Consider the following 10,237-nt stretch of genomic DNA (forward strand, 5'->3'; position numbering starts at 1 on the left):
CTGGTGCAAATTACTGACCTCTGTCATCATTTTAAGTGGGGGAACTTGCACAATCGGTGGCTGACTAAATACTTTTTTGCCCCACTGTAAGTACCAGTCCATTTACCATTTATCATGTGAGTGAGCTTGTCTCCCTCTGTCTGTCAGAGTGCAGTGTGCTGAAGGAGGGAGTGAGACGGTGTTTCTGCTAAGCGGTCATGACCAGAGGATCCACCTTTACAAGGAGGTCAGAAACAATACCAGATCAGTGCATTCTCATGACAACTTAAAATATTTGTCTCCTTCTCATCTGTGTATCAATGTATTCTCTAGCAAGTCCCTTTATCCATTATGTGGAGTCACGGTAGCAGCAGACTAAGTAGGGGATTGCAGACATTAGAGTTGGGAATCACCTCTCATGTCTAACCATCAGAAAGTAAACGGTTGGATGGCTTCTCTTTGTGTTCCCAGTGGAAGCTGTGGGGAAAAAATCTTCAAACATCTTTCTTTAAAAATATTGTTGAACATAAAGTAAAATCTGACTTCAGCCTTTCAGAAGAGCCAAAAATAAAAATGTCTTCCACAGTGAGAGCCTGTTTACTGTGAAACCCACTCTATGTGTTGTCTAAGCTCCACTGCAGCTCAGCAGGGACACCATCCCTGGAAATTCCAGAGGGAGTGTTGGACCAAACAGCCATTGGATTTGTCTCAGTCATACTTCTGAAGCCTCATACTAGCAGAAAACAAGAACTGTGCTTTGTTCTTCCTCGTCACCTCCACTGGAAGCACATAATAAAGGGATTTTGTTATGGCTAGCATGAACAGGAGGAAAGATCACAGCAAGTAAACCCTGCTTTAGTGTTCACTTAGGAACCTGAATATAATCAGACAGGAAAAATCATTTAAAAGATTCTTTTTAAAATAATTTTATGAAAAAAAGTCAGAATTCTGATTTTTGTTCCAAAACTGTGAAAAAAAAAAATCCTAATCGTCTTCCAAAATGTAAAATGAAACCATATAGATGCATGCAACAGAACTAATACTACAGGAAGCATTGGAGATAAAATATGATTGTAATCTGTTGTAACTTTGTATATCTGAAGATGTTTACTTTGATCATGCAAACATCAGCGTTGCATTCAGCCTGACTCTCTTGTGTCTAACAGAACGCCTCCTTGCATCAGTTTGAGGAGCAGCCAGTGGAGAGACTCTTCCCCGAGCTGCAGCAGCTTCCCAGCAAGTGAGTCCCTTCAGCTCTCATCTCTCTGGATGTGGCCGCTGGGCTGATTGGGTTTGATGAGGGATGAGCATTATGTGTTTCTCTGTTAATCAGATTCATGATTTCCCACATTATCCAGCTTACTGTTCTGATCACTGTTTGTACAGTTTGTTTGTACTCAGTTAGCAGGTCTATTACTATACACAAGAACGATAATGTCATTATAGTGTCATTTACTGAAGTTTGAGTAACGAAGGAAGCATGGAAATGTGGAAAGAATGTTTTAAGATACGAAGTTACGAAGAGGATGGTGCATATAATAACAGTCGGCAACACTGAGAGTTGAACAATGAGACCGAGACAAGTCCCACATGTTTCAGATCTATCATCCATTCTTTTTCCACTTATCCGATTAAGGGTCACGACGAGGCTTGAGCCAGCTCCCATAGGGCAAGATGCGGCTACACGCTAGACTGGTTGCCAACCTGCAGCAGGGCTAACACAGAGAGACAGACAAGCATTCACACCCTCAGTGTGGGGAAAGTCTTCAGTTTTTGGTCTTGTTCTTTGCTCAGTGCCTTTAAAAAATGTTGGATTTGTTGTGTAATACCTGCCGACACCTCCCATACAATAATGATTTAACGAGAAACAAATAAATACAGATAATACTAAAACTCATAAAGTGATCATTTTTATACACCAGGCAACAAAATGAAATGAATAGATTTACTGTGAAAAAGAGCTCTAAAAGAAAAAGCAGCACATCATGTCAGGACCTAAAGAAACTCAGCAAGAGATGAAAAACAAAGTCACTGATATCTGTCAGTCTGGGAAGTGTAAAAAAGAAATTTCCAAAGATGTGGGACTTCAGCAAATCACAGTGAGAGCCATTATTAACAAATAGAAAAAACCTGCAATAGCAGGAACCTTCCTACCCAGCCAGCCTACCTAAATTACTCCGAGAGTGCCAGACGCTTTCCTTTCTTTTTCCGACAGGTCAGGTAGGCTTGAATAGTTTTTTTTCTTCATAAAATAAATTAAATTCATAATTTAAAAACTGAGTTTTGCATTTCCTCGGGTTATCTTTGAATATAAAAATTCCTTTGATGATTTGAAACATTTAAGTATGATAGATTTACACAAAGCTAAGTAATCAGGAAGAGGCCAAATAATTATTCCCAGTACTGTAGCTCTTTGGGAATCACCTCGTTGGCACAAAAATATAATTTTATGCCCGTCAAACTGTCAGGCACATCTCTGGAAATTTTCCAAAGATTAAACTAATGAACTGGGAGCAATTTGTATTTTTTGTGATGGGCCGCTAGTAACGAACTGTCTAATGATACAAGTTAAAATTCGTTTTTTACTAAGTTGTCTATTGTAGAAAGCAAAGATTCGTCCCTTGAGTTAGGTGCCTTTTTTAATCAAGCTGTTGTTTATTTAGCATCATAATAATAACGGCTTAACAAACAAAAAGCATTTCTCTGAAAAAAGGGAAAAAGTAGCCAGTGTCCAAAGAAAAAGTTTGAATGACTTCCAGAAAGCCTGAACAAGTGTGTCTACTTTAACAATGACAAGAACGTTTGGCTTCTTGGAAGCAAACTATGATAGTTGGGTAAATACTTTCATTGTTATCGATACGAGAAAAAAACACACGTATCATCTGTAAACACGTTTTTGTTTCCTTCTCTCTGTGCAGTGTGTTGTGGATGGATATACAGAGCATAGCTGGAGGCCGGCGGCTCTCGGTGTTTGGCTGTCAGAATGGCTGCGTTGGACTAGCTGTGGTCAGCCAGACTGAGCTAGGTGAGGCGAGTGGAACGTACTTGAACGTTCCTCTTAGAGTCGCTCCATCACACGACTGTCTCATGATTCCTTAACCACCACTGACTTAGTCAAACTGAACTCCCGGCTTCTCTGCAGGAATGCTGAACATACAGTGCATCCGAAAAGTATTCACAACGTCACTTGTTACACATTTTGTTACATTACAGCCTTATTCCAAAAATAAATGAAATTCATTTTTCACCTCAAAATTGTGCACACAATGCTCCATAATCACAAGGTGAAAAACCAAAAATATGACATGGATGTACATGTAAGTATTCACAGCCTTTGTTCAGTACTTTGTTGAAGCACCTTTGGCAGCAATTGCAGTCTCAAGTCTTTTTCAGTATGAAGCTACAAGCTAGCACACCTATTTTTGAGAAGTTTCTCCCATTCTTCTTACAGAATCGCTCAAGCTCCAACAGGTTGGAGTGTCGGTTCACTTTCAAATCTCTCCATTCTCTTTCAATCGGATTAAAGTCTGGGCTCTGGCTGGGCCACTCACCCAAAGCTACTCCTTTGTTATGTAGGCTGTGTTTAGGGTTGTTGTCCTGCTGGAAGATGAATCTACTCCCACCTTGAGGTCCAGACCACTCTGGCTATCATCAGGAATGGCTCTGTATATTGATACATTCATCTTTCCCTCGACTGGTCTCCCAGTTCCTGCTGCATAGCGTGATGCAGCCACCACCATGCTTCACTGTAGCGATGGTATTGGCAAGGTGGTGAGAGGTGTCTGGTTTTCCCCAGACATGACACTTGGCATCAAGACCAGAGTGAGAGTTCTTGACTATAAATCTTTAAAATCTTAAATGAGATTCTTTCCCACACGTAGCATAACATAGGTTACATTCCACCATACAATGCTCTCTACAATAAAAAGTTCTCTAGTTCTATTAAAGATTTGTTGAAGTATGTTAAAAGAAGCCAAATCCTAATTACGTCCATGCAATATTAAGTTTATGGGTGTGTCTATCCATCATTTTGGCTTTATCATTGATGTCCCCAAGTGTGTTTCTGTATTTGTGTTTTCAGTATTGTGTCTGTGTGTGTTTATGTCAGAGGTTTTGCAGAGCTGGCGGGTCCAGTTTGACAGTCCAATCTCTACCGTGCTGCTGTTCCCTCTGAGCTTCCACACAGAGGCCGGTACGATACTCCTCTGTTACATCTGATCTCTGCTTCACTTTGTGAATCTGCAGCGCACCTCAAGATTGTCCGTTTCTTTTTCTTTTCCAGGTGTGGAAATGGAAAGCTATAACCTACTAGTGGCCAGTACCATAGAGATGGCAGTTGTGTACAGGTCAGAGACAAATGAATGGTTTTGTGCAGTTTTGCTTTCTCTCTGAAGACGAAGAAATTGTAGGTTTTTTTGTTGCATGTCTTTTATTGCAGAGATGTCCTAAAGGACGGTTTGTCCCAGGCCACATGCCTCTTGGAAAGTGACCAGTGGGATGCAGTAGTTTGTGCTCTGGTCATCGATCTGGATTTTGATGGGCAGAAGGAGGTGCTGTTGGGCACATATGGACAGGTAAGACCTTTACTAATGGATAGTCTGTATTTTATTTATTTATTTTACTTTTTTAATAAAAGTCAATGTATTTATCCATCTCTTAATACTTAAACCCTTGGCCTGAAGCCCTTAGCTCCATGATTGATGGTTGCCATTGAACACAAATCTTTTTCACTGCTTGCCACTTAAGATAAAAGCTCAGTCATTTCATGGAAATGCTACTTATTGTAGGTCTTAACTGGGAAAAAAGGAGTGCATTTATTGAACTACTTGTAGCTGTAGAAAAATAATTTCTACTCTGGTGATTAGTTTCACCAGCAGGATGCTGTGGATGTGTGGGATTGACTCAAAACAAACTGCACTGTTTGTTCACAGCAAAGAAGGAAGATATGAGCCGGTGCATTGTTGTGACTTCTTGATCTGTTTTTAATAGTTTTTGAATATAAATGGACCTCGCTGGCTCAGAGGAATAAATGAAACATAGGCACCGTATCGTTAGCAGGATACACTAACAGCTTTCTGTCTTCATGGGATTTTCTGATTGTAAGAATATAGAAGATCTGCTCATGAATAAAGTGGCAAAGTAGGTACAGAGGAAGTGAGTATGATTGAAAGGGAAAGATTATAGGTTTTGTTTTTTGATTTAAAATGATAGATTTATATATAAATCCTCTTTTTCTATAATGCAGGAATTGCTGTGTTATAAATTCCAGCCCATGGGAAGTGGACAAAATGGACAGTTTCAGCTGCAGTGGAGACGGAGCTTCAAGAGTCCTTTGCTGTCCCTCATATACTTGGATTTAACTGCAGATGGTTTGAGAGAGCTGGCTGTTCTCACACTGAAGGGACTGCACATCTTACAGGTTTGTAGCTGAACCCTGTGTGACAGTCATGGTACTGTGTAGCGTCCTCATGGTCACTGCCTGCTGAACTCAAGCTAAGAAGAAGTATTTGAGCTGACATCGAGTTGCCAGCTGCAAAACTTTAAACGGAAAATGATTTCATGTGGTTTTTAGCCCACGTTTATGACTTCATTAATGATTTTAGTTGGATTTCGCCTTCAGAATGAGCTTTTGTGATTCAAGTGCTATTCTTCATCACTGAGCAGCTCGAATGAGAAAGCATCCATATTAAGCTCCAAAGAAAAAGAATCACCATGATCTGCTTGTGGAAAAATAAATATCTTAATCCACACGTTAGCGTTGTCACCCCTGCAGACACTCATTATTTCACTCCCCTTTGTCTTCGCAGCACAGTCTCTCCAGCACCGCTGATTTGGTCCTTGAGCGGCTCACACAGAGGGAGTCAGCGCTAATGGCCAGCTCGGAGGTGGAGTCAGCGAGAGCACAACACACTGAAGACAATGAGGCTCCAGCTCAGAAACTGGAGTGTATAATGCAGACACCCTCAGATTAACAAATGTATTGCATTTTTCTCCCCACGTGTAAATCCTGGTGGTTCAGAATGAAATCTCTTAAAGGTGCAACGTGAAGATTTTTCTCAGGGGTTCATCTTCCTGGAGGCTGATGAGAGACACTGGTTTCAGAAGTCATATGTAACTGCTCAGGTCTGCTTCATGGTATAGTTGTAAAAAAGGCTGAATTGTGACATGATGACAGTGTACAGTTATTTGCAGGTAATAAAGGACATCATATTTATATCCTGTTTTTGTCTGATTTGATCTTTCCCTGTGTCAAGGAGGTTAGCTGATTGGTTTGTTTGTTTGTATGGCTTAGCAGATTCAGTAGAGTGATAAAGTTAAATATTTTCTGACATTTTATTTATAATAAAACACATTGTTACTTCTGTAACATGCCACAGGTTGCCATCTTAAGTATGCTGCTTACACTTAAAGCCTAGCTCAGTGCAGAACAGCCACCAAGCGTTCGCTCCTCCAGAAGGTGATTATTTTGATTAATAATGCTACAGCTTTACTGCTCATGACACTGGTTACTGTGGCTCCTCAAGATGAAAACAACAAATCACATCATTCAAAAATGCAGAAAATGTGCAAAGCTGGACAAAAAATGCTTTTCTACCAATATAGATGACCTGATCTGGCTTTCATTTGTTAAGCTTTGTATTCTTTTAGGCATAAGTAGTAATGGCTTCACTCTGACAAGATACCACTCTTTCAAAATTATTCTTTAACAATATAAACATTGCAAACTTATACCCCAGCAAACATGCTCCTTTGCAGCCCAAATGAGGACAAGGTGGGCAGACCCAGCCCACACAAACCAGAGCAGAATGTGGGCGGCAATACCAGTGTCCAAGGTGGAGCTCGAGGCCCAGATTAAGTGGCCAACCAGACCCCGTGGTTTGGGGCCCAGATATGCCCCAAATTTCACACTACTGGGACTGAGACCACCATGATGAATTACTGCCAGTGTGGAAACTGGACCAGAATGTTATAAGATACTTGCAGCCACTTTTTTATTCACAAAGGATTTTTAGAGTTTTTATTCATTTATTGTTTTTTTAAACACACTGGATGCATTTGCTGACACAACCGAGAAGGCATTTATGTCCCCTCCATAGTGCAAACCAGGGAGATTTTGCTTGAAAGTCACACGTAAAAAAATAAATAAATCAAACTACAAAACTCCAGCACCACTTGGCCTCAAAGAGAAAATAAGAACTCAAATCCTATCAACAGCTTAGTCTCTTAGAAAATGGAATATGGCTACTTAGTTCAATTTTATTTATATAGCGCAACAACATCACAACAGTCGCCTCAAGGTACTTTATAATGCAAGGTAGAGACTCTTCAATAATACAGAGAAAACCCCAGAAATCAGATTAGCCCCTATGAGCAAGCGCTTTGGGAGAGTGGGAAAGAAAAACCCATTTTCAACAGGAAGAACAGGACAAGACATGCTGAGAGTAAGTAATGATTAATTGCAATGGTGTAAAAACACAGTGAGTGAAAAAGCTGAGTAAAGAACAAACAGTGCATCGTGGGAATCCCTAGACCAGGGGTGGGCAACTCCAGGCCTCAAGTGCCGGTGTCCTGCAGGTTTTAGATGTGTCCTTGATCCAACACAGCTGATTCAAATGGCTAAATGACCTCCTCAACATGTCTTGAAGTTCTCCAGAGGCCTGGTAATGAACTAATGATTTGATTCAGGTGTGTTGACCCAGGATGATGTCTAAAACCTGCAGGACACCGGCACTTGAGGCCTGGAGTTGCCTACCCCTGCCCTAGACCTATTGCAGCCTAGACCTATTGCAGTGTAACTAAGGGAGGATTCTGGATAACCTGATCCAACCTTTATACTTTTTAAAAAAGGAAAGTTTGAAGCCTAATCTTAAAAGTAGAGATAGTGTCTGTCACCTGAATCCAAACTGGAGCTGGTTCTACAGAAGTGGGGCCTGGAAGCTGAAGGCTCTGCCTCCCATTCTGCTTTTAAATACTCCAGGAACCACATTATTTATTTAAAAGCACCTTTCAAGACACCCAAGGACACTTAATATAGAATAAGACACATAATAGAACAATGACAATGAAGAACAATAAAAAAACAAAAAGCACAAGATAAAAATAATTAGTTTACAGTGAATATGCAGATTTGAACAGATGGGTTTTGAGTTGGGATTTAAACTGAGGGAGAGAACCAATGTTTCTTATATCTGGGGATAGAGAGTTCCAGAGGCTGGGAGCAGAGCAGCTGAAGGCTCTGCTTCCCATGGTGAGGCCGAAAGAAGGCAGAGCAAGTTGGATAGAAGAAGATCGAAGTGAGCGGGCAGAAGAAGTAATGCTTAACAGATCAGAAAGGTAAGGAGGTGCTCCTCCTATTATGAAGACTAGAGGGTCTAAGACCGAGCCTTGGGGAACACCAGAAGGGACTGGGAATAGACGAGAGCATACATGTAAGTCAGCAGTCCTGCATATTCATTTAATATGCACACTGAAGGACATATTCTGGTCAAAAACGACTCCTAGATTCTTCAGTGTTACTGGAGGCCAATGTAATGCCATCCAGAGTAAGAATCTGGTCAGAATCAGACAGTGTAATAAAACAATGGTTTCATCTTCTCCACAGTAGTCACCTGTTGTTATTCTCCATGGGCAGGGGAGTATGTATGAGCGTGGTTGTGGTGCTGGTCTCTTGATACTCTACAATGAGGGGAAAGTAGAAAAATATCTAAAACTATGCCTCATTTGAGTCCATTGTTTTACAATAGACTCCCACTATACTTGATAAGTCTATCGCCTACCAAAGTTGAACAAGAACTTCTTAAGTGAATTTTCTGAGTTTGCTAATTCAGTCTGTTCCATGTCCTGAAATGTTTTTCTGCGGGGTGATTTTAATGTACAGTACGTATGGACCATCACTAATAATCTTACAGGGGATTTCACATCATCTCGATAATTTTGGCCTGGAGCAATTAGATTTTCCCCATCCACTCTTAAGTTCATATTTTTAGCCTTATCTGCTGTTCTGTTATTCCTCAGAACTGAGTAACATCTGACCTCTATATCAGTCCATAAGCTGTTTTTAATGTTATTATCTAAACAAACTCTTTTCACTCTATTTCATATTGCAACATTAAAAACATTGATACCACTGCCTTTTCCAATGGAATTGACAGCATGCATAATAGACCCAGTTTATCTATTTCTGATGAACAGGTATCCTTTTACAATAGACTACACGGTCTATTGTCCATAGACCTATAGACCTATTAAACCTACCTCTCATTTTTACCCACTTCAATTCATGTGGTTAAATTCCATTTGTCCTGTTCTTCTACTTTAATAATTGTCATTATATTGTCTTCCCTAATCTACATCTCAAAACAGCTGGGATAATTCCAGTTCTTAAGAAACCCATTGCAAATCAAAATAGTTATTGTCCAGTTACAAATATACTTTTTTTTTACTCTCACCTCACTAACAATCATCTGAACAATTTCAGTCCGATAAAAACAAAAGCTATAAATCCAAGCAGGAACCATATAAGCAACATGCAGGATGGGAAACAACAGTATGACACAACAAAGACCTGAGGCAAACTGTGCTTAAATATACATAAGAGGCGGTCAGGGAGAGACAACAGAGCTGGGGAAAACAAGGAGCAGGTGAACTGAATAAAACTAATGAGACATGGGAAGTAACACTAAATACAAGGTACAAGGCTGACACTGGGCTTCTAACCATATTCTTGCAATAATTCTGTCTCTATATGCTGACAATTCTCTAATCTCTTGAGTAGCCCTCATCTTTGAAACTCACTCCTGCACTGTTCATGGGATTTATTTCTCCCTTCCTTTCTTGTATATTTGTCACACTTACTTGTTTCAGATCATCAGATAAATTTTAATGTTAGACAAAAATTAACCTAAGTAAATATAAAATGCAGTTTTTTAAATTGTTACATTTATTACAGGAAAAAAGCTATCCAAACATGGATGTACGTGGAAATGATGTAATAATGAATTAACTGTGATTAACCACATTTAGTGGCCAAGCCAAGCTGACTAGCATCACCAAAGCCTGATTACTGTCAAACCTGTTGAAATGAAAAAACACATAAATAAAATCTTGTTTGACAAAGTGATGTAGGCCAAAACATCCCAAAAAGCAACACATGATGTGTCATGTATGTCCTAAACCACAGGTGTCGAACTCCAGGCCTCGAGGGCCGGTGTCCTGCAGGTTTTAGATGTGTCCTTGATCCAACACAGCTGATTTAAAT

General features: G+C 40.1%; 1 protein-coding gene across 1 annotated transcript in view; it reads left to right on the forward strand.

Moving 5' to 3' along the window:
- Positions 1-6,195, forward strand: part of kptn (kaptin (actin binding protein)) — a 12,254-nt gene extending 6,059 nt beyond the window's left edge. Inside the window, exons 5-12 of the mRNA XM_005740120.1 lie at positions 148-226; positions 1,146-1,219; positions 2,898-3,004; positions 4,088-4,171; positions 4,262-4,325; positions 4,418-4,553; positions 5,225-5,398; positions 5,787-6,195. Of these exons, the coding sequence (XP_005740177.1) occupies positions 148-226; positions 1,146-1,219; positions 2,898-3,004; positions 4,088-4,171; positions 4,262-4,325; positions 4,418-4,553; positions 5,225-5,398; positions 5,787-5,951 (883 nt within the window). The 3' untranslated portion in view covers positions 5,952-6,195. The remainder of the gene's footprint in view (positions 1-147; positions 227-1,145; positions 1,220-2,897; positions 3,005-4,087; positions 4,172-4,261; positions 4,326-4,417; positions 4,554-5,224; positions 5,399-5,786) is intronic.
- Positions 6,196-10,237: the final 4,042 nt, after the last annotated feature.

The sequence above is a fragment of the Pundamilia nyererei genome, unplaced genomic scaffold (assembly GCF_000239375.1).
Source record: "Pundamilia nyererei isolate P.nyererei 1_Seehausen unplaced genomic scaffold, PunNye1.0 scaffold00097, whole genome shotgun sequence".
NCBI lineage: Eukaryota > Metazoa > Chordata > Actinopteri > Cichliformes > Cichlidae > Pundamilia > Pundamilia nyererei.